Source organism: Lepus europaeus, chromosome 16 (assembly GCF_033115175.1).
Source record: "Lepus europaeus isolate LE1 chromosome 16, mLepTim1.pri, whole genome shotgun sequence".
NCBI classification, from domain to species: domain Eukaryota; kingdom Metazoa; phylum Chordata; class Mammalia; order Lagomorpha; family Leporidae; genus Lepus; species Lepus europaeus.
Window position 1 is genome coordinate 34,988,948 of NC_084842.1, and position 25,864 is coordinate 35,014,811.

Below are 25,864 nucleotides of genomic sequence, written 5' to 3' on the forward strand. Positions count from 1 at the left end.
AAGTGAGTGTTCTAAATCTTGCTGCACTCATTTTTCAAATAACATCTTCAGAAAAAGAGCTTTTTAACACCATAATCATAAGTCAACTATTATTATAGTTGGTAGACAGAATAATAGCCTGTCACATATGCCCACATCTGATTTCCTGCAGCCTATGAATATATGAGGTTAGGTGTCATAGGGGAGTTAAGGTTACAGATGGACTCAAGGTTGCTTGTTTACTGACCTTAAAATAAGGAGATAATCCTGAATTAGCCAGAGGGGCCTAATGCATTTACAGAGGTCCTTAAAAGTGGAAGACAGAAGAGTCCCTGGCGGGGTAGGAAGGCAGACAAAAAAGGTCTAAGAAGATGCAGTTCAGCTGGCTCAAAGTTAAGTGTTAAACATGAATGTTCTTTGAGCCTTACCACTGTTTACAACATAGTTATCATGGTTTATCACAAGGTAGCTTTTCTTCTGTGGATATGGAAGAAACAGCGGGCACATTTAGCTCAGCTGTTAAACCTTTTTGTAGACCTCATACTATAATATCAATTGCTGTAAGCTATTTATTTGTCATCCAGATGATGTCACTAAGAATCTCTGAACGTACTTGTAGAACCAAATAACTATCATATGATATCAGAAAGGAATCACTCCTAAAAAAGTATATTATGACTGTTACAGAATTTACTAGTATTCATCTAAAACTGTAATTGAATTGGTAAGAATATTCTTTTAAATGATTGCTCTTATGATGCAAAGTTATCTCATTAGCATATAGATGGCATCTTTTATCTTAGAGGAGATCAAAGTCCTTAAACTACATAATGGGAACTCTTACTGTGTAAAGGCTGTTAGACCTGTTTAGTAGAGGTATGAATCTCAGTATTCAGTCAGACACACTTAATAAACAGACGCATTTCATACAGACCTAATGAAAAGCACAGGCACCAGTTGACAGAGCTAGAGAATTCAAAGGTTGCTTATCAAATTAGGATTTGCTGAATTTTGAAATGCATCATAAATAATCTTACCTGCATTCTTAATGTGTTTATTATGATTTCTGTTTTAATCTAATGACATTGGATGTATTAGGCATTTGCTCTAGTAAATCTGTATCATGAAACATTAAAACAGGTCCCCATAATATCACCCAGATCTAATATTTCAATTTTGCTGCATTAAAACCTGAAAATTTGATGAAAGGACCTCAGAGTTAGCCTTGAAGAGAAAGTGCTGCCTAGGAGGTGGTGCCAATTTTAGATTTTTCCTCAACTCCACTTCTTATCCACCACATACAGTCTCAGAAGTTAGCCAGAACAGCATTCTTTGTTTTATCCGATTTATATAAAGTGCTTCTCAGTATGGTTTTATTTCACTGATATATTAACACCCTTTTCAGTAGGTATTTAATAATCACCTGTTATGTTTCAGCAATGTTCATTTTTGAGTAAAATAAATCTCCATGGCAAAAATCATAAAATGAATTTTGACAATTAACTCATAAACCTGGACCAGCATACTTTTTTTAAATAAAGATTTCATCTTTTTATTTACTTTTTTGAAAGAGTTATGGAGAGATGGGGAGAGACAGAGGAAGAGACCAGGTCTCCCACATGGGCAGCAGGCACCCAAACATCGAGGCCATCTTCTGCTGCTCTTCCCAGGCCATTGGCAGGGAGTTGGAATAGAAGTAGAGCAGACAAGACATGAACTGGTGCCCATATGGGATGCCAGTATCACAGGCAGTGGCTTCATTCACTATGCCACAGTGCCACCCCCAGCATACTTTTTCTAGAGAAGAGAACTATGTTGTAAGAATATTGCTATGTTTGTTCAAGATATAACAGAAGAGAGAATTGAAATTGAAATAAAGAATACTTTTGACCTAAGTCCACTCCATTCAGAAAAACATCTTATGGCCGGCGCCGCGGCTCAATAGGCCAATCCTCCGCCTAGCGGCACCGGCTCACCGGGTTCTAGTCCCAGTCGGGGCGCCGGATTCTGTCCCGGTTGCCCCTCTTCCAGGTCAGCTCTCTGCTGTGGCCCGGGAGTGCAGTGGAGGATGGCCCGAGTGCTTGGGCCCTGCACCCCATGGGAGACCAGGATAAGCCCCTGGCTCCTGCCATCGGATCAGCGTGGTGCGCCGGCCAAGGGTGAACCAATGGCAAAAGGAAGACCTTTCTCTCAGTCTCTCTCTCTCTCACTGTCCACTCTGCCTGTCAAAAATAAAAAAATAAAAATAAAAAAATTTAAAAAATAATAAAAAAGAAAAACATCTTATGCTTACATAGAAACTAGACACATAAAATATTAATAGGAAACCTTATGTATATTTTATACGTGTCATTGCTAATTACTAATCGGTATTCATATCTGCATATAATTCAGTAATTTTCTTGATAAAATCTAGTCTTTTGTTTTCTTGTCTAGGTTATTCCTGTGTGTAAGAATTTCTGTTATCTAGCATGTCAAAGGGAATTTAAAGTTAGAGGTGAAATTAGGATTACTAACCGGGCCGGCGCCGTGGCTCAATAGGCTACTTCTCTGCCTGTGGCGCTGGCACACCAGGTTCTAGTCCCGGTCCGGGCGCCGGATTCTGTCCTGGTTGCTCCTCTTCCAGTCCAGCTCTCTGCTATGGCCCGGGAAGGCAGTGAAGGATAGCCAAAGTCCTTGGGCCCTGCATCCACATGGGAGACCAGGAGAAGGCGCCTGGCTCCTGGCTTCAGATCAGCGCGATGCGCCTGCCGCAGTGGCCATTAGGGGGTGAACCAACAGAAAAGGAAGACCTTTCTCTCTGTCTCTCTCTCACTGTCCACTCTACCTGTCAAAAACAAACAAACAAAAAACAAAACAAAACAAAACAAAAAGATTACTAACCAGTTGATCAAATAGAGTTGTCAGTTAAGACATTGGATAAATGAATACTGGTTTCAGGAAAGAGATGTATACTGGCTGTATAGATTTTATAGTAGTTAATAATATTTAGATCTATAAGATTGGATGAGATCAGCAAGAGACAGGTGGCCGAGGAATAAACACGGCACTGTTCTAATTTCAAAGTATAGAAGAGAAGGCACTGGACATGAATTTAGAGGAAGAATCAATGCGATTAGAAATTTAAAAACAGAAGCTCTTATAACCCAAATGAAGAGTATATGAAGGAAGAGGGGGTGATACGTTGTCTCCAGTACTGCTGACTTGTAGGAAAATGAGAACTGGAAATTAGTCCTGGGAGGTCATTGGTAGTGCTTTTAAAAAAAGTTACATGGAGATTTGGGACAAAGTTTCATGGGAGGGGATATAAGGAGGAATGAAAGGAGATTAATTGTGGACAGTAAAGCATAGGCAACACTTTCCCAGTTATTATTATTATTAGTTTGATTCCTATTACTAAAAGGAGAACAGATTTGTTGTATTTCATAGGTACAATTCTAAGAAGATAACCATACTTCCCTCTCACTATCACTCCCTCTGCAAATGTGAGTTGAGAAATGGGTAACAAAATATATGAACAACAACATGTATGTATTTTCCACATGAACAAATCTATAATGGACTAGCATAGAGAAAAGTGGCCTTGACTAGGAAGCCTGTTCAACCATGGCAGAGTATTAGACAAATCTTAGGGCAGAGTACTATTTCTTTTCCCTCCTAGAACCAAATTGTCAGAAAGGAAAGGTTGTGCAGACAGATCTCTACATTTGATATACTGCCAGAAAATTATTTTTTAACAAGAAAATGGATTCCATAAACTATTTACAAAGCAGAAACTAATGACAGTGCTCCATAAGACAGGGAGAATGTTGATGCACCTTAAAGCCAAGAAGGTGTAAATGTATGTTTATATATTAGAACTAAATTAAGATCACTATATGCCAAATATTAGAATCAGAGCGCCCACAACTTTTGATTTTCTTTTGTACATGTATACATTTTGTACTTCACTAAATCTCAAAACAAAATTTAACAGCCATTATAAGGAGGCGCTGAGCACTCTTCTCTAAATTAAAATATGCAGCTATGGCAATGAATTATCAGTTTGCTTGTTTAAAAGAATCCACTGCTCCAAGCCTAATGTTCAATATCATGTAAGAGTTCTGGGCTAGAGGCTAGATATTGTGACAATTCCCCAGGTGATTCTTACATAGTTTGTCCATGAACCAACTGGAGAAAGGATAAGTATGTGTGAAATGGCAACTTTCAGTTCCCTGTTACTAATAGCATTGTTTTCTGTTAGCTGAAGAAAAAGTGCTCCTTTGGGCAATATGTTGTTATAGAGCAACAGAAGCATTGTGCCAGTTGAACAAATTTATATCCTGTCTTCAGACATAGTTACCAACCTACTCATGATGCCTATACCATCATTTTTATTGAACCAGATCCATGAACTATCTATAACTGATTCTAAACATTTTGGTGACTATATTCAATTGAATTCAGAGGTTTTGAAAATGTTACATATTACTTGGGGCTAAATAATTGTGTGTCTTGTATATTCATAATTCTAAGCATGAAGATTATATATAATGTAACCTGATTAATTTTTCCATTATAACATAATATGAAAGGGATCTTCCTTGGATTTGATTGGCAAAAAGTTCTCTTTCTCTTTCTGGGTTCATGAAAATAATTATAATGCAACATTAATTTTCTGCATGTAGGGATTGTGACAATCGGAGAGGAAAAGAAAATTTGCACTGTCTCTGAGAATTTCTTGAGGATGTGTGAGTCTACTGAGGTGAGTGTTTTATAGCTTTTAATTTTATTAGAAATTTTAATATTCCTTTTATTATTTGAGATATAGAATGTAAGTAAATCTATGTTGATGTTATTCAGGGGAGGTCAAGATTAAATACAAATGAGATAATTTGTATAGTTCAATGAAAATCATAACAAATATTTTAAAATTTCTAGAAAATAATTTTAATGAACATTGAAAAATTGTATTTAAACAGTGAGCATAGCCATAATTGTTGTGATGTTACTATAAAAGCATTGTCAATCATAAAGTCATCTTTATAAAGGAATTGTATTAAAATGATGTGGTTGTAAGCATTTAAATAATTTGTAGGTAAAAGCTTTTTTGATCAAGTAAGTGATCATAGGCTCACATTTGTTAAACATATACACCATTTTTGTAAGAAAGTGTCACTCCTAACCCCTCTTCTACTTGTAACTCTGACACATAATTTGCTTCTCTGTGGTTTTTGTTACAGCTGAACATGACCTTCCACTTGTTTATTGTGGCACTTGCTGGAGCTGGGGCAGCAGTTATTGCTATGGTAAGACAGCTTCCACCCCAAACTCTGAAGCTTGCTTTTTTATTTAAACTACAAATCAATTTTCTGGTAGTGACAACAGCTTTTTTAAAAAAATAATCTCTGAAGTCAATTTACTTTATCATCCAAAAAAAGGAGGGGCGTAGGAATAATGGACAAATAAATAAATGAAAAGCAAGAGTTAACCTAAAGAAATATTGACCTTAAGACAGAAATTATATGTGATAATGAGTTTAAAGATTAAAACACTCAATAGTATTCATAACATTTAATATTGATAATTTTAGAAAAATAAGTAATTAATTAGTATTTTACATATTAGATGACTATTATAAAAATATTTATTAACATATATATATTCCAGTTTGATTTTCCAAGTCTCTAATGAATTTATAATTTAAATTATTCTTTATTTCCTCTTTAAGAACAAAAAAGCCATAGAGTCACTAATCAGAAAGGATTAATTTGCTGAAAGCAAACTTCAAACTTCAATGTCTATATATCCAGTTTTCTTGAAAAATATTAATAACAAGTCCTTAAATTCTCTTTTGACTTGTTTGACTTTTATTGAGTTTGGAGGATCTAATATCAGTTCTTGTCTCTTATTTGTAACTCACCATGAATTCCAGTTTGTTTACTGAATGCCAGTTATCAACAAGGAGCATGTTTTCTGAGCACCAGTAATAGCTTTTGGAGCCAAGGCCTTTTAGTTTTTATTACTGTATCCTAGCAAATAAGTAGTAAAAGAACTTTCTAAATTTATTAGTAAACAGATCTTAAGCCAATACAGCATGTAAAAATAATGACAATATATAGTCTAATATGTTGCTGAAAGAAATACTGTTAAAATTTTGTTTTTATTTAAGATATTTCATACATACAGATTTAGGAGCATAGTGATACTTTATACTCTACCCTCCCTCCAGCCAGTACTCCAACACTTTCTCCTTCCTCTCTTACACCCTCTATCTTAATTTTTACAATGATCAACTTGCAGTTTACTTTATACTCACTAAGTAAAGAGTTCAACAAATAGTAAGAAGAAAAAACAGTGTCGCTCAACAGTAGAGACAAGGGTATAAACAATCATTCAATCTCAAAAATGTTAATTTGACTCCTATAGATTACATTTTTTGGTACTCTATTAGTTACCAGGTCAAGAAAAACACTGTATTTGTCTTTTTGGGACTGGCTTATTTCACTAAGTATAATGGTTTCCAGTTTTCCAGTTAAATCTTTTTTTTTTTTTTTTACAAAAGACAGGATTTCATTCTTTTTTTATGGCTGAGTGGTATTCCATTTTATATATTTCCATTTATATATATATATATATATATACACCACAATTATACTATACATTTATATATGCCATATATATAACACAATTTCTATATACAGTCATCAGTTGATGGACCTCTGGGTTGGTTCCATATCTTAGCTATTGTGAATTGAGCTGCTGTAACATGCGGGTATGGATAACTCTTTCATATGATGATTTCATTTCATTTCCTTTGGGTAACTTCCCAGCAGTGGGATTGCAGGGTCATATAGTATATCAATTTTCAGCTTTCTGAGTTATCTCTATACAGTCTTCCACAATAGCTATGCTAATTTACATTCCAACCAACAGTGTATTAGGGTACCTTTTTCCCCACATCCTCTCCAGCATTTATTGTTTGTTTATTTCTGTATGAGAGCCATTCTAACCAGGATGAGGTAAAACCTCATTGTTGTTTTGATTTTATTTCTCTAATAGCTAATGATCCTGAGCATTTTTCAAGTGTCTGTTGGTCATTTGAATTTCCTCTTGAAAAAATGCCTGTTCCAATCCTTTGCTCATTTCATAACTGGATTATTTGTTTTGTTGTTGAGTTACTTGAGCTCTTTATAAATTTTCAATATTAATCCTTCATGTTTCTTAGTTTGCAAATATTTTTCCCATTCTGTTGGTTGCCACTTCTGCAGTGCAGAAGATTCTCAGCTTAATGTAATCCCAAACTTCAATTTTGACTTTGATTGCCTGTGTTTCTATGGTGTTTTTCAGGAAGTCTTTGCCCATGCCAAAGTCTTGCAGAGTTTTTGCAATGTTCTTCTCTAGTAATTTGATCATATCAGGTCATAGATTTAGATCCTTGATCCACCGTGAGTTGATTGTTGTATAAGGTGTAAAGTAGTGCTCTTGTTTCATACTTCTGCATGTAAACATCCAATTTTCCCAGCACCATTTGTTAAAGGAATTGTCCTTGCTGCAGGGATTGATTTTAGCTTCTTTGACAAAGATGAATTGGTTGTAGATACCTGGATTGATTTCTGGAGTTTCTATTCTGTTCCATTGGTCTATGTGTCTATTTTTGTGCGTGTCAGTTCTAGGCTGTTTTGATAATAACTGCCTTGTAGTATGTCTTGAAATCTGGTATCATGATATTTATAGTAATTTTTTTTGTTGTTTAAGAAGGCTTAGCTATTCAGATTGCCTTGTGTTTCTATATGAATTTTAGCAGGATTTTTTTCCTGGATCTGAGAAGAATTTCATTGGTATTATGCTTGATATCACATTAAATCTGTAAATTGCTTTTGGTATATGGACATTTTGATGATATTCATTCTTTGAATCCACAAAAATAGATTTTTCCATTTTTTTCCTGTCTTCTATTTTTCTCATTAATGTTTTGTAATTTTTTTAATAGGCAGAATTAGACAGTGAGAGAGAGAGAGGCAGAAAGAAAGGTCTTCATTCTGTTGGTTCACCCCCCAAATGGCCGCTGCGGCTGGTGCTTTGTGCATATCTGAAGCCAGGAGCCGGGTGCCTCTCCTGGTCTCCCATGTGGGTGCAGGATGCAAGCATTTGGGCCATCCTCCACTGCACTCCCGGGCCACAGCAGAGAGCTGGACTGGAAGAGGAGTAACTGGGACAGAATCCGGCACCTGGACTGAGACTAGAACCGGGGTGCCGGCGCCGCAGGTGGAGGATTAGCCTAGTGAGCCGTGGCAACGGCCTGTTTTGTAATTTTCATCACAGATATCTTTCACTTCCTTGGTTAAATTTATTCCAAAGTATTTAATTTTCTTTTAGCTATTGTGAACAGGATTGATCTTAGAAGTTCTTTCTCTGCCAAGGCATTGTCTGTGTATACAAAGGCTATTGATTTTTGCATGTTAATTTTTATCCTGCCACTTTACCAATCTCTTTTGTTAGTTCTAATAGTCTCTTGGTGGAGTCTTATGGTTCCCCTACATATAGAATCATGAGAGCTAGAGTTATATACAGAGAGGGAGAGACAGAGAGAAAGGTCTTGCATCCGTTGGTTCACTCCCCAAATGTCTGCAATGTCCAGAGCTAGGCTGATTCAAAGCCAGGAGCCAGGAGCTTCTTCTGGGTTTCCCACATGGGCACAGGAGCCCAAGCGCTTGGGTCATACTCTACTGCTTTTCCAGACCATAGCAGAGAGCTCGATTGGAAGAGGAGCAGCTGGGAAATGAACTGATGCCTATAGGGAATGCTGGAACCATAGATGGAGGTTTATCCTACAAATCCACAGTGCTAGTCCCTATGCTTTACTCCTGAAAATTTGAGTACAATGCATCATGGTGAATATTTTTTCTGGTCATGTATGTTGGGAGTTCTGTGTGCATCATGTGCTTGAATGTCTCTTTCTTTCTCCAAATGAGGGAAGTTTCCTGTAATTATTTCACTGAATAGGTCTTGTTATCCATTCCATCTTTCCACTCCTTCAGGAACTCCTAAGACTCATATGTTGCGTCATTTGATGGTATCTCATAAATCTTGAACATTGGTTTTTATTTTTTTCTAATTTCTTCTTCTCCTTCTCCTTCTTCTCTTACTATGTTTTTTCCAAAGGTTTGTCTTATAGCTCAAATATTCTTTCTTCCCACCAAATCTCTTGTTAAGACTTTACAGTATATTTTGATTGGCCTATTGAACTCATCATTTATAATTATTTCTGTTTGATTTCTCTTTAAAATCTCAATCTCATAGAAAGTTTCCCCCCCATGTATCATATGGATTTATTTATTTGGGGAATTTGCTTCTCTTTGCTTAGAGTAATCCTATGATCATTCTTTTGGATTCCTTTTCAGGCATTTCATCAATATCTTTGTCTATATATTCTAATATTGGAGTGTTGTTGTGTTCCTTTGGGAAAGTCATGTTGTCTTCCTTATTCTTATTTATTGAATTTCTGTGTTTATTTTTAAGCATTTGTGGTGATACTTGTTGGTTTTTTACCTCCGATGGATTTTTTTCTTTGAACTATGTCTCTGGGTTAATGAAGTGTCTGCTGTTTCAGTGAATACCCAGAAGCGTATACTGGGTGTGTCCAGGGAGTTCTGGTCAGTGCTCCAGGGTGGGGCAAGTATTGAGGGTCATACTCATGTTGGGCAGGGTAGTTTTCCTCTATTAACAGCAGGGGAGAGGGAATGATCACCTCTGTTGCCATAATCACACCCTCACTCCTCTTCCAAGGTGATCAATGCCCAGGGTTTACCCATAGTGGGTGCAACACTCACCTGCACTGCCTCATGAATAGCACAAAGTATCTGTGCAGTTCTCAGGGTGAGCAGGATCCCTCTGCAATTACCCACCCCAGTAAATCAGGGAGTCTTGAGCTTCTGCCACTGGACACAGTGATTGCCCAGAGATCCGGCTACACCCTGTGTCCTATGCTGCAGAGAGTTCCCACAGTCTCAGCATGCAAGGCTCCCACAGTCACAGAGTACAGAGGATCCAGTCTACCATGCTAGCCTCTTCTGCACATGAAGAGATCAGAGACATTTCCAGAGTTAGCTACCTATTACTTCTCTGCCTTGGTGATTTGAGCCCCATAGCTTTTATATGTTGAGAAGCTTGGGGCACCTCACAGTGCTATGTTGGTGCCCAGCACTCTGTCAACCCTCCCAGCAAAACTCAGAGTTGCCTGTTGGAGAAAGCAAATTTTTCCTTTGGTGAAATCCCCTGATCAAACGTGTGCCCAAGAGCCACTGTAACTGCTACTGGTTGCAAAATGGCATCTTTACCCTGCCAGTTAAGGGGCACCCTTGTTGAGGGATGGGGAAAAAAGAAATGTGCTTTTTTCCTCTGGATTAGATAGGTAACCTGCCCCCGGTTAGAGCTTCAGGCTAGACTCAAAGACAGTGTCTGTTTCAAGGCTGTCTCTCCAGCAGTATCACCAGTGGCACAGACTGATGAAGGTTGCTCTTACCTCCCTCTTAAAAGCTGGTGTATCCTCTGGCTCTCGGCTCTGGGGGTTGCGTGTTGTGTCTGTACCTTGGTGTCCCCCTTTCGTAGAATTTCCACTGCAAAGTTCTCTCCAACTCTGCCCTGGGAATGTACTTCCTCTGCTTTTCTCCTGCTGTGTTCCCCTCACCTAAAGCGCTGTGTCTTTTCCCTATTGAGCCATCTTGGAATCTCAGTAACACTTTTTTTTTTTAAGGAAAGTATGTATCTCTTATCAAAGACCAAAAATAGGACTGATGAGACAATGTTAATGTAATAATGAACCCTATCAGACCAGTTATTTTTACTGATTCATCAACATTTTTGTAATAAGTTTGCATTATTAAATTATTGTTAAATTATCCAACAAAACTGACTCAACGTCAGTGTTAAACTGGATTTTCAAATGTTTTGTTAATTAAAACAAGCTCAACATTTTAGCTACGGTGATTATAAATTTCTACATGGGAATTTTCTTTCAGAATGTGAAATGCTTAATAAGATCATGTTGGCTAATTAAATGGAGGGATCAAAATAGAACAATAAGTAAAGGCCTTTTATTCTTAAATTAATGCTTAAATATGCCCTTGGGAAGCATCAACATGTTCTGGCCAATGGTGTACCAGGCACTCAGTCCCTGGCAGCACCAGCCAGGCTGTGAGATCAGTGGAGACATATGGACATTTGTGTTCATGTGCATATAACAACATAAGAAATAGATTTTAGTGACATGCATGTAGTTCCTGAACAAAACTGACCCTTAATTTCTTTTCAGTATTTCAGATACAGATTTAATAATTAGGATACAGATTTAATAATTAGGAGTCATATTTTCTCTGGTATTAAGAGAAAAGATGGCTTTTTAAGATTTATTTTATTTATTTGAAAGGTAGATTTACAGAAAGAGAAAGAGAAAAAAATAGAGAGAGAAAATCTCTCATCTGCAGGTTAACTCCCCAATGTCTATAATAGCAGGCCTTGGACAGGCAGAAACCCGGAGCAAGATACTCAATCCACATATCTCACAGGGGTGGCAGGGAACAACTACTTGAGTCATCACCTGCTGTCTCCCCAGCTTAACATTAATTAGTAGGAAGCCATAATTGGGGGTGGAACTGGGATTTGAACTTACATACACCAGTGTGGGATGCGGGTGTCCGTAGTGATGTCATAACTATGTCAAATGTGTCCCCAATATTTGCTATCTAAGCACGAAAATATCACACCTGTTTGAATCTGTGCATAACCCTTATTTTATTCATATATGTGTGTACATAGTTAATAAGCTTTCACTATATAAATACTATAGTGTATAAGACTAAAACTTATGGCTTCTGCTTTCAAGTGTCTAATAATTTCCATTAAAATGCAAATTTTCAAATGAAATAGAATATCCTGAAATAACTTGCAGTGTTATGCATCTTTTTCTTATATTCTTATATCAAAATTGCTTTGAATTATCTGTTGACTACATGTATATTCCACAATATTCACTATTTAGAGTTGACTTTGCGTTCTTCATATATATACATATATATATGTGTGTGTGTGTGTGTGTGCGCGCACACTTTTTTTAGGACCAATATGCATCTTGTCCTTCAAGGTACTCATCAGTAATTATCAAAATATTAATGTTCTACTTTTCTACCAGATTTTGAACAGTGCCCATCCTTTGAAACTTAGAGAAAGTAAATATCTGTAAACTGAGTTTCTCTTTCCTATTCATCCACCAAAACCCATAAAAAAAAAGAAAGAAAACACATAAGTGATCATATTAGTGAGTCAGTTCAAGTCAAACCAAGAACTTCATCGATTGAGTAATTTCATTATTAAAAATAAGTCAATATCTTCCTTTTTTATCATGTCACTATTTTGGTAATCATGAATGAATATACATATATAAAATTCATGTGACACAATGCTTTCTCTCTTATAACTGTAATGTAAAGGAATTGAAAACTCACAGTATTAAAACTTAAGAGGATAATTAAATTTATGTGTTCATTTTGGGATTTCTATAATCCCTCTTTGTACTACACGGTGGGGCAATAAATCTCCTAATTAATTCAAGTCAATTACATACAAATCATACTACATAATTTGTGACTATGAATTATAAAATAAAGATTCAATAACATGTATAGTCTTAAGATTTGGGAAAATGAAGACAGAATGGACAGGACATTTCACATAAAGATTAAGAATGGGTCTTGCATTACTTCAAATTTGAAAACATGGAAGAATACAAGACATAAAAAGAAGGGGTGTTGAAACTATGGTTTAGTTGGAATAGTGAGGCGTATATTTAATTTATATTACTCCAATTATCATGGAAATTTTGGTTCCATTTTGTGTATGAACATATGCTACATAACTATATGATTTGAATATTTCTTTCCTGATATCAATATGTAGTTAACACACTGAACAGGCCTTCAATATAAATTATTTTTGTCTTTAATTAGGTTCACTATCTTATGGTTCTGTCTGCCAACTGGGCCTACGTGAAAGATGCCTGTCGGATGCAGAAGTATGAGGATATCAAGTCCAAGGAGGAGCAAGAGCTTCATGACATTCATTCTACTCGCTCCAAAGAGCGGCTCAATGCATACACATAAATACATCTTTCTGTTCTTTCTACCATTTGAATGCATTGGTGTTTAACTAAGGGCCATCCAACCATCCAACCTTTGAAAAACAAAAGTGAAAGTGCTTCTCATCAATGATGTGTAGGGTGACTTATGAATCACCCGAATCCAATTCTTTGTTGTTTAGCACTTAATTTCCTAATCTGTTAAATTGGTGTTATCAGATCTCTTCTACAAGCTCCTATCCAGCCTTTTTTTTGTTTTAAAATTTCTCAAACTCATTTAATAGTTCTGTAAGATCAAAAACACTAACATTGTCAATTGAAAGATTTGTTTTTTAACAATTTCCCATGTGTTATACATAACACATTTTGCATTATTTCTTATGCTTTGAAATGAAAATAGCTTTTTATACTTTTTAGTTTTGATTTCGGTAACTAGTTTAACTACAGGTAACCTTCAAAGGGACCATTGTACATTTTGAATATTAGACAGAGATACCATCATGATGACTCTTGTTGAAATAAGGAAATCTTGTCTGGAAATCAGTGGCCACATTGCTATATAGGCCCTGGTTAATGTTTTCATCAATCTAAGGTGCAATTTCTAAATTTATAAGAGTAGGTTAAAAAAAGTGCTTCTTATCTTTGTTAACATTGTATTTTTTCTTGATGTACTTCAATGGTATTTCTCTCTGATTACTCATATTTATGTTGTGAGCATGTAGAAACAGTGATGCTAATGCATGGCTAGTTGCCTTTATAAGATTGTGACATCAGGCTTACCTTTTAAAGTTTAGAATAGAGACAATTTTAATGGAAATAATTACTGTGGACTATTGGAGAATGATCTTTTTGTGATTTAAGCAGTGGCTGGATTGGAACTTTTAATATGCTAATGTGGAAAATAATTACCTTTATGAAGGTGGTATATTAAAAATAAGCACACTAACCCCTCAGAACTCTTTTTACCTACTTTAAAAAATTTTAATGGATTGCACCTCTGTAAACTATTCCTAAAATGTGTATGATATATTTGAAAAGGCTTCCATTAATATAATAGCTTTGCTTGCAATCTTCCAATCTATGTCGGTTTACCTGTAGCATTTTCTAAACTGTGGTCAGCGGCCACTATAGAATGTACTGTTTGGAAGTGTAGTGATATATTTGTGTTTTTATTTTAAGTAGGTCATTTAACCGAATGTTCATTCATAGTCATTTATAAAAAGTACCTGTATCAAAGGAATTTTTAAAAAAAATCAGTATTATTGGACCAAATCTGGTGTTTGTTTTAACCTTCACTCTTCCTTTGATTATTTCTAATGCTACAAGAATGCTGTAAGTGTCTTTAAAATGATGTAGCCTGACAAGACATTTTTGTCAGTGTATAAAGCTAGGTAGTGTTGTGCACTGATTTGACCATTGTGAAATCCTTTCTCAGTGTAAGTGCATTTCTAATAAACTTTATTGAGTGAAACAATCTTTGTACAACTACTAATCATGCATCATCAGTGATTTTACAAGTTCTTGTAGTAGATAGGGGGTATTACTAGAGTTATCTGTGGCATGATTATGCATTCTGTAGGATTAATTAATTTGGGGTTCATTTTGCTTCATTTTTACACTTAGATTATCTTACTGGTTCAACATTTTTCTGACATATGCAGTATTACAGATATTCAGCAAAAGTATTAATGGGCTCTTTAAATTCTATACTATAGTGTTTCAGTTCTGTGTCTCTACAGTTTGTGATGATTTTTAAAACTGTCTCCTAAATTCATGTAATGATGTTGACACTTTTGGCTTTTATTTCTAGTATTAGAGTTTGTATTTTCACAGAGTGCTTTGTAGCAGGCATTACAATTAATCTGTTTTGTACATAAATGTGCCAACAGCTTGATGGTGGCGTTTTTGAAATGTAGAACAAAGTGCTTGCAAAATGTAATAAATATACTTGTGTACTTTGTGTACTTATTATTAGTTTCTGCAGTGGTTTTTGTGTTTTTTAAATTTTGCTTTACTTATTTCTCTTTCTTATGTGTGTGCATTCTTTGCAGATGAGGTGGATGCAATCTTCTAAGGCTCTAATTTCAGTGAGATTGCCAATTATACTTCAAGATTCGATGGAACTCATGTCCATGGACATAGATGTAGGAGTGCTGGGCAGTCTAGAGAGTGGGAAAGGAGGGTGTTGCATTTAGGAAATGGTAACTTTTCCCAGTTTCTGCTATGTTTTAGCCTCATTTCTATTGTTTCATTATTTTCTTTAGTGCTTCACAAATTCACAGGAAAAAGAAAAACTTATGCTATACAGAAAGAAAAAGAATTTCTTGATTTGCTTCAAAATACCCAGGTGAGAGCGATGTAATAAAACAGTTATTTTCTACACTTTTAGTTTGTTTGGGATCTAGTTTCTTCTGGTCAGATTTGATGTGATAGAAATTGAAAACTAGTAAATAGGACTAGGTCTGTGGCTTAGCAATTTAAGCTACTTGGTGTATCTGCATCACACATTAGGTGCCAGTTTGAGTCCCAGCTATTCTGCTTCTGATCCTTGCTCAGTGTAAGTGCATTTCTAATAAACTTTATTGAGTGAAACAATCTTTGTACAACTACTAATCATGCATCATCAGTGATTTTACAGCTAATTTATCTGTGAGGCAGGAGATGATGGCTGAAATACTTGGGCCACTCACATGGGACAACTGAAGGGTACTCAGGGCTCCTGGTTTGTCCTGTCCCAGTCCTGGATATTCACATTTGAGGACTGAACCAGTGGATGGAAGATCTCTCTCCCTCACTCCTGCCCTTTCTATTCTGTGTTTCAAGTAGATAAAATAAATAAAAACATTTTTGAAAAGATTTATTTATTTATTTGAAAGGCAGAGTTACAGAAATGGGAGGAGAGAAAGAGATAGAGAGGAGAGCTTCGATTTGCTGGTTCACTCTCCAGATGGCTGCAATAGCCAGGGCTGAGCAGTCCAAATCCAGAAGCTAGTAACTCTCTCTAGGTGTCTCATGTGGGTGACTGGGGCCCAAGCAATTGGGCCATCATCTGCCGCCTTTCCCATGCCATTAGAAGGGAGCTGGATTGGAAATGGAGTGGCTGGGAAACAAACCACCGCCCATATGGGATGGCGGTGCTGCAGGCAGTGGTTTAACCTGCTATGCCATAATGGCAGTCCTGAAACATTTTTTAAAAATCACAAAATAGTTACCAATAAAATAATCTCTGCTTATCTGTTACCATTACTAGCAACATGAAAATTTCATCGGCTACCATTGGAAATTATCTACAATAATTAAAAGATCTGTTCAGAATACCCTAATCACATTTTAAAAACTATTTTAAGAAGACAAGAAAATTATTTCCTATCTAAATATTCTTAAATGGTAGTTCTTCTATCCAGTGTTTTTTGAATTCTTAGAATAGCAATGAGATAATAAAAATTGTATGTTAAAAATACACATAACCAGAGATTTCAAAATATGGTAGCTCCCACCTTGTTCTTGGGGACTATGTTTCAAGACTCCCAGTGCATGCCAGAAAACATGGTTAGTCCCAAACCTAATATTTACTGTGTTTTTCCTATGATAACATTTCATTTATAGGTTAGACTCAATAAAGAGATTAGCAACAATAAGTAATGATAAAATGGAAGAATGATAGCAATATACTGTAATAAGTTACTTGAATGTGATTTCTGTCTCTTCTCTCTCTCTCTCTCTCTCTCTCTCTCTCTCTCTCTCTCTGTGTGTGTGTGTGTGTGTGTATGTGTCTCCTCTCCATGAGACAGGCAGCATATACAGTGTGGATACAATGGAAAACTGATGATTAATGTTCCCTGTTGGATAGAGTGGAATGTCACAAGATTCCATCATCTTACTCAGAATGTCAGCTTAAAACTTAGTAATTGTTTACTGCTTGAATTTTCCATTAATATTTTCCAATAGTAGTTGACAAAGAGTAAGTAAAATCACCACATAGAAGGAGTGGGGGATTGGTATATTCTTTTCATACACCACTTATTACAATTTTTGAAACTTTAAAGTCCCTTTATCTTTGTGAAAATACACATTTTATCTTAAAGCAAGTGATTCCCTTTGAGGATTATAAATAAAATGCCTGCTAATTAGTATGGGAAGACAGAAGATAATGATCAAGTGTTTTATTTCTTCTACCACCCACATGGTAGACATGGATGGAATTCTGGTCTTTGACTTTGGCCTGGCCCAGACTTGACTGCTGTGGGCATTTGGGGAGTGAAGCAGTGAAAAAAGAGAACTCTCTCTCTCTTTTTCTCATTTTTTACCTTCTTTCAAATAAATTAATGAATCTTTAAAAAGAAAATATCAAAGAAATTACTCACTTTGAGCATAAAATACTTGTAGTCTAGCTTTAACTTAAAAGCATTTCATTTACTTCTTCAGATTAAAACTGAGAATTCACAAATATGTCAATAAGTAGGTAAACCTGACTTTTATTTTTGCTTTGCACAAAACAAAAGCATATGATTTTAAAGTGCATTTCAGTTAGGTAACTTGGTAATTCAAATATGCAGACCATGATGACATTTGAATGAAGCTATAATATCTTAAAAAATTATTTGTCTCATGCAAAGTTCTCAAATTAGTGGAGGCAAGTCTCTTTAAAATTTTACCAACTCAAATGAAAACATCTTTCTATTGGCTTAAATAAGTCCTTGAATTTCTTCTCATTAAAGTAAATTTTTTTTATTATTTTAGGTTATTTTCTTTCCAAAAAATCCATCATGTTTAAAAATTGAAAATAACTTAAGTGAATTATTATATTTTAATCTAATTAATTATTAAATTTATTGTCAAATGATTAATGAAAAATGAAATAGTAAATTAAATGATGTTATCTTGATCATTCTATGTTTAATGTGAGATTGTCTATAGATGATATTTAGAAATACTAAACAAAGAATGGAGAAATTTAAAAAATGGAAAAGAGAAGAGTAACTAAGTGAAAATCAAATCAATTCTGTAGATTATATTTAGAAATATCAAACAAAATAAGGCAAGTTATGGGGAAGTTTAACAAACTGGAAAGATAAGAGTAGCTGATAAGTATAAATCCAAATTCTGTTATTCTTGGAGTAAGAGGAAGAAAAAAATAGCAGTGTTATTTGAAGATATACTTCACTGGCAGTGGGGAATGGTGAGAAGATTTTTTAAACAGTAAAAACAATGCAAGAACAAAGGTTAGATCAGGTAATAATAGTCTGTTAAATATCAAAGGAGGGCACAGGTGGTACTGTCTTCAGGGTTTTTGGCCCTCTACTCAAGGCATTTGTGTGAATGTTCAAGATCTAGGTCTTACAACACTAAAAGAATGCTCACCTGTCAGAAACTGGGGACAGAGCAGCAAAGGAGCTAATCCCATTATGCTGTCCAATATCACCAATCTGATATGAAGATGAGAATTATTTTTCCTCAGAGAAGTATTGCAATGTTTGATTTGTTTACTTATTTGTTTTGTTTTACTTATTTCAACAATTATTTTTGTCTTGAGGGCTACATGGATGGGAATGCTGGATATTAATATCAATCCATCTCTGATGATTGAACCTCTCTGAACCATACCATGTAGATTGAAAGAAGTGATGATCAAAGGCATGCACCAACAGATGGAGCATATAGGTGTTTGTTCATGTATCATTTAGTATATTGACTGTGTATATCGAGCACCAAATTTCTTTTTTTTTCTTTTTTTTATCTTTGTATATCCAGAAGGTAGTGGTTATTTCTTTTTTTTTTTTTTTTTGAGGGTTGGAGAGATTTATACAAGTTGTCATAAGTAAATTAACATTCCTGTTTTGACTGATTTAGTAGTTGATATGCCAGTGAAGGCTCACTTATATTATTTACTAAAAATATGGAGGAAGTACTTTTATGCTTCATACTAAATAAGCACTGAGAATTGGTAGAATTCTTCTAAAATTTTTTTGAGTTCTGACATCTTTTAATATTTATAGAAATTTGTCCATGAGTATACAAATACAAACACATAATGAAATGAGATGATGTCACTGTAGCACATCAATATTGAAATGGAGGGGATGTTGAGAAATAAGAATTTCATGGCATACTAGCATTATTTAAAGAACAACTTGAATGGTTCGGCAGATTACTCTAACCTAAGTTGAAAGCATTATCTCTTTATCTTCCCAACCACATCCACCCTGAATGAACCAACAAACACAGTACAAAGTTCTCCAGTCTTATAGGTTATGAAAGACATTTACTTTTCTTCAGATATATAATGCTCACAATGCTCACATCTTCTTTCTTAGTATTTTGTTTTTGAATAGGACAAGATCACATCTTCACATCACATTCCAGAAAAAAATGCAACAATATGCTGAGTGAGAAGTGGGTGTTCTTGGCATGTGAATGAAGTTTAACAAAATCATAATTTTCCTGAATGATAGTTCCATGGTTTTAAAAATTTTGCATTCCAATGCACTTATTTTATATCAAGTAAGTACTATACAAAGTAGATTAGAAATAATGTAATAAATGTAAATAATATAAAACATTTTATAATGTAGTTTATGCTATTTATAAGTTGACATAAATAACTTTACCATATTTTTCTCTTCTTTCCTAATATTAGCTACCTAATATTCAAGCTCATCAGATAACTTTCATATTTTCATTAATAGAATATTCATTGATGTACACAAATATGAATTTCATTCTTGAAGTAACAATGAGAAGAGTTTCTGCTAAGCCAGCTGGAGACTCTAGATATTACTGTGAATACTTGACAAGTCATTTACAGGGGACACTACTCATTTTCTCTGCCCCAGTGGTTTGAATTCATCACACCATGGCCACTCAAATAAAATAAAACTTAATTTTTAATAACTGCAAACCATGATCAATCTAAAACATAGGCATCTCATTTCCAACTTCCATCAGCCACCTCCAGGTTACTTTCTATATTGGGACCACATATATCTGTGCTCCCTTGTTTTTATAGCCCCTAATTCCATTCATAGCTAGCTTTCATCGCATGGCCCATCACTGTAATGACTCTTCAGCTCCTTTCACCCTTTATCTTCCTTGAACTTGTATGATAAATGCCAAGCCTGGTTTATTTCACCTGTCTATTCACTCCTCCACATCTGAACCTGTCTAAAAAAATTGGCAGAATAAAAAACACATGTCCAGATGACAAAGCACACCTAACTTTAGCTGAAGTACCAGAGATGCTAATAAACCTACTTCACTGTTTTTAAACCAGAGGTAGGCAAACTTCTTTAAATGACCAGGGAGTGAATATTCTAGGTTTTAAGTGTCATGTTGCAACTATTTAACTATGTCTTTATAGTTACAACAGCAACAATAGAAATGCAGTCATCCTTAGAAAATACAGTTGCTCCTCAGTTTCTGCAAGGAATTAGTTGCAGGAACCCTGAAGTTACCAACATCCAGGAATGCCCAAGTCACGTATATAAAGTTGCATAGTATTTGTATTATCTTCTACACATCCCAGCTCCAGCTGCAGCTCCTGACTCCATCTTCCTGCTAATGCAGATCCTCAGTGACAGTAGTAGTGACTCAAGTAATTGGAAGATCTGCATTGAATGTGTGGCTCCTGGCTCCAGCCCTAGCCCAGCTGCAACCATTCTGGATATTGGAGAGTGGACCAGCAGATGGAAGTTCTCTCTTCTCTGGCTTTCAAATAAATAAATTTTAAAAATTTAAAAGGTTCTTTTGATTTCTTTCTATTTTATTGCATTTTTGTAGGTGCAAGTTAATTGTTTTAGCTAAACTTTTTTTTATTTTTTTAAAGAAGATTTATTTATTTATTTGAAAGAGTTAAAAAGAGAGAGAGAGAAAAAGAATATCTTCCATCCACTGGTTCATCCCTCAGATGGCAGCAATGGCCAGGGCTGGGACAAACTGAAGCCAGGAATGAGGAACTAGGGAGCCAGGAGCTTCATCTGAGTCTCCCATGTGGACAACAGGGGCCAAGCACTTGGGCCATCTTCTACTGCTTTTCCCAGGCCATGAGCAGGAAACCGGATCAGAAGTGGAGTATGTGGGACACAGGCACCCATATGAGGTGCTGGCAGGTGGTTTCTTTACCCACTCCGCCACAACACTGGCCCTGATAGACACATTTTAAAGGGAACAAATTATACTTTTTCTGAACTCATATAATTAAAATTTAGAGTGTCTATGGTGTGTGTAAGAAGAAATGTTGATTATGTTAATTCCCAATTTGACCTTTTGCTCCCCAACTATTGTCATTCACTCTTCCCCCATGGATACGGAAGAAGCTTTCACGTCACAATATATTTGTCTTATGTCTGCTTGTCTGAAACTTAGATATTAAAACTGTGTTTTTCTTCCTATTTACTTTCATAAGTTTCCTAGCCATTGCTGTGTTTGATGCTATTTTAAAGTGAGAATAATTGTCTAGGGTCAGGTGGGGTGAAGGGGAGCAGTGGGAATCACAGTTTGATGAAATGGAGCTTAAATTGCTCAAGAAACTGTTTTTGTAACGCTATTGGTGACAGGAGCAGATGATAAACGTTGACAGAGGTGAGTCAGATTTCTGGGTTGATAACAAGAGAGTGCCACCAATTTTTGGATTTTAGACACTGAATAATTTGTTAGAGTTCCATTGCCACCAACCATGAGCCAGAACAAAACCCTCCCTGAATCTATTACCTCATTCCAATTTATATCCACTTAGCTTTCACAGCCAAATTATTAAAGAGCTGTTTGTTCTGTGTCTGCAGTTTCTTGCTTCAACAATCTTAAATTCCTAAATGAAAACTAAATTCTGGATTCCATTTTCTCCCATTTCATCATTAAGAGCCATCATCATAATTCACACTGTCATCCATATTGCCAAATTCAACAGATGCTATTCAGTATTATCACACAATTTTACTCTTTCTTTTGATTTCTTTTTATAAACCCAGCTCAGGTTTTCCTTCTTTGTGGTGATAAAAATTCCTCAAAGCCTTTTAGCCTTCAATTGTATAGTCTGGTAACCACACCAAAATTCTGATATGCTACCTCCTCCCATCTGTGATATTCTCTTTTGATAATGACTACCTTGAGGTTATCTGAAACAATTGGGTGAGAAATTAAACAGTTTCATGGGAAGCTTAGTTGGATTTTTACCACAAGATTAAGTCTTAAAGGGGTTCTATCTGATATAACCTCTTTATTTATTTCTGTTTGATATCTAACATCAGATATCTTTTCTATTATAGCAAGGCCCTGTATTTCTGTACTCTCCCTGCACATAGCTGTCTTTCTACTGAGAAAGAGCTAATTTTACTCAAAGCACACTATTAATCTTTTGTTTTCCAACTTCTTTCCATCAGGGTACACGGTTAATAAATTATATAAGATGACAGGTTTTTTTTGTTTGTTTGTTTGGTTTTTTTTTTTTTTTTTTTTTTTTTTTTTGACAGGCAGAGTGGACAGTGAGAGAGAGAGAGACAGAGGAGAAAGGTCTTCCTTTGGCCATTGGTTCACCCTCCAGTGGCCGCCGCGGTAGCGCGCTGCGGCCGGCGCACCGCGCTGATCCGATGGCAGGAGCCAGGTGCTTCTCCTGGTCTCCCATGGGGTGCAGGGCCCAAACGCTTGGGCCATCCTCCACTGCACTCCCGGGCCACAGCAGAGAGTTGGCCTGGAAGAGGGGCAACCGGGACAGGATCGGTGCCCCGACCGGGACTAGAACCCAGTGTGCTGGTGCCACAAGGCGGAGGATTAGCCTAGTGAGCTGCAGCGTCAGCCAAGATGACAGTTTTATCATATACTTTAACCATGAACTACAAAGTTCATTTTTTTAAAAAAACTCTGTTAATTGTTTCATTTGCTTTCCTTCTAATTTTTTTTCTGCAAACTATATAATTATTAGCTTGCTTATTTTCAGAAGCACCAGATCAGTTTCTCAATTAGGCAAGATAAACTAGCATCTGTGAAAACAATCCCAAAGTTTCCATAGCTCAACTTCATGCAATACATGTTTATTTCTTGTTTACTCCTCGATACCATTGGAGTCAACATGGGAGCTATGCCCCATGCAACCACTGGGGCTACAATTCTCTTCTATCCAGTCACATTCAGAGGCCGCCTTCAATCACCTTCGTCTCCCTGCCAGAAATAGAGGACAGAGGATCATGTGGCAGTTATCAACTAGGCTTGAGCCCAAATCCTTTAAGTCAGCCACATAACTGCTATTTCGAGCTAGTTAGTCTAGCTGCTAGAGATATTTTTCTCTCATAGAACACAAACAATTTCAAAAACATCATGTCAGAAACTCATGGTGGAGGGGGGGAAAAACCCATTCCAGAATTATGTCTGGAAACAGCTAAAAGCATACACATGGTCCAGGCCATACAAATGCAGAGTCTACTGTCTGCCTCTCAGTTCTGAGTTCAATGACTTCTGTGTCTTTGCCACTTGGCCTTTAATATAATATTATCTTGTTCCTCCTTTCAGATAAAAATTATTAAGGTGTCCAGTGACAGAATCCTACCCACATTCACAGTATCCAAGTCCAGAGTAAAGCACAAATCTTGAATACTACCCAAATCTCCCAAGCAAGTGCAGGTCTTATAACAAATCTGTTACCATTGTCATTCATTGATCCCTGCCTAAAATAATTCCCACAGGTTTAGTAGCTTATAACAGCACTTAGTGCCTCCGTTTCTATGGAACTGCTGCCCGGGCTGGATCTCTTAGAACATTGCAGGCACCTTGTATCTTGGCTATGATGTTTGTCACTCATTCATGTGGTTTTTGGCAGGATTCAGTCCCTGTGGGCTCTCTCAGCAGCTTGTGAGGATCTGAGCTTTCTGAAGTAATAGAAATAGAAATACTCTAATGCTTTTTTGTTGTGCTGGTTATGGGAGTGCATACAATTGTCAAAACTGATGGACCTGTACCCTTAAATCTATAAACTTTTTATTTTTCATATTTTATGTAATAAATTTATCGTAATTTTTAACAATCAGATCAAAGAAAATCAAAATTAGAAGCTGATTTCTGAGAACATGTTCCTGAGTTCGTATCCTATCCTTTGTCTGTCCTCATGACGTTGAAGAAAATATTAATCACTTCTTGTCTCAGTTTCTGTATTTGTTTAATTGTGATAAATCATTTTTACTTCAAAATGCTTGAAAGATTACTCAAGTGGAATAATTAACAGATGTTGAGACCATTGTATTAATATATGCCTTAGATATAATTATATCAAGATAATCATTGCATTTGGGGGCTAAAATGACTGTTGAGATTATTTTTTCGTTTCTCGTTTGCACACTAATAAAAAATAGAGATGTTAAAAGAATTGTCCTTGAATGCACAGCAATTTTTTTCTTTTTTATCAAGCTTACACCTCTGGTTTTCTGTTGTTATGAGCAACTGAGTTGAAGGAGTGGCTAGAATAAGTTCTTTTATCTTTGGTTCCATAAGTAATTTGGTCTAAACATTTCACAGTCAATATGGAGTCGTCTGTCAAAAAATAAAAATTAAAAAATAAATCAAGACACAGTATAACTAAAAACATAAAATTAAGGACAGCTTGATCCATATTTTAATTATTTTGAAGACATCTGCCAAAATGATAATTTTAGCAATTTACTGTTTTCTCATCTTGTTTGTGAAGAAAAGGGGAATCTATGTGTTTATAATCTTAATGCTTAATAACGAAACAGTTGGCCTGCCACTGCGATTATTTTGCAAAATCGATGTTTGAGAAATTAGTCATTTTTAAAATGACGATTTTTTAGAGAAAAAATAGAACTATTCATTTTTGAAAGAAAAAAATTCCTTATGTGATACTTTCAACATAATAAACTGTAGAAGACTTTGCAAGTGAGTATGACAGATTTACAATTGTTGCATAACAAATAATTTTTTTTATGTTTTATAGTCTTATATTGTAACCAGTAGGTTCAAAAAACATAACAAAGTCTTTAGAAAAGTTCCATGTCTTGAGTTGAAAAAAAAAATCTTCATTTTGTAATGCTCTCATTCTAGATTTTTCAATATAAAAAGTAGCTTAATCCTCAAAACAAAGATTTTCAGTTTTGAGTGTATTATATACTTGATATGTAATCCAATATTGTGAAAATAAGTTAATTTTCAGTGGAAATTTATTTTTTTAATTTTTTTTTTTTTTGCTTATTTGTCTTTTAAGATGAAGAATTGGCCGGCGCCGTGGCTTAACAGGCTAATCCTCCACCTTGTGGCGCCGGCACACCCGGTTCTAGTCCCGGTTTGGGCACTGGATTCTATCCCGGTGGCCCCTCTTCCAGGCCAGCTCTCTGCTATGGCCTGGGAAGGCAGTGGAGGATGGCCCAAGTCCTTGGGCCCTGCACCTGCATGGGAGACCAGGAGAAGCACTTGGCTCCTGGCTTCAGATCAGCGAGATGCACCAGCCACAGCAGCCATTGGAGGGTGAACCAATGGCAAAAAGGAAGGCCTTTCTCTCTGTCTCTCTCACTATCCACTCTGCCTGTCAAAAAAAAAAAAAAAAAAATGAAGAATCACTATCAGAACCCAGGAAGAGAGTAGATCTGTGAAACCTAGCCTATATTTGAAACAAATTCATGCCCTCTCCTGGTCATTTTACTACAGTGGCTCAGCCTCTTTGTTAATCATACATATTGTCATCATATCTCATAATTTTATAGTTCATATGAGTTCAAAGGTACTTAGACACTTTGCTACTTTTTAGTAATTATTTTGCATGATGTATACTTGTGGTAACTG

General features: G+C 35.9%; 1 protein-coding gene across 1 annotated transcript in view; it reads left to right on the top strand.

The window, feature by feature from the left end:
- Window positions 1-15,012, top strand: part of GPM6A (glycoprotein M6A) — a 351,286-nt gene extending 336,274 nt beyond the window's left edge. The window contains exons 5-7 of the mRNA XM_062212935.1: window positions 4,647-4,723; window positions 5,202-5,267; window positions 12,963-15,012. Coding sequence (XP_062068919.1) covers window positions 4,647-4,723; window positions 5,202-5,267; window positions 12,963-13,115 — 296 coding nt within the window. The 3' untranslated portion in view covers window positions 13,116-15,012. The remainder of the gene's footprint in view (window positions 1-4,646; window positions 4,724-5,201; window positions 5,268-12,962) is intronic.
- The last annotated feature ends 10,852 nt before the right edge of the window (window positions 15,013-25,864 follow it).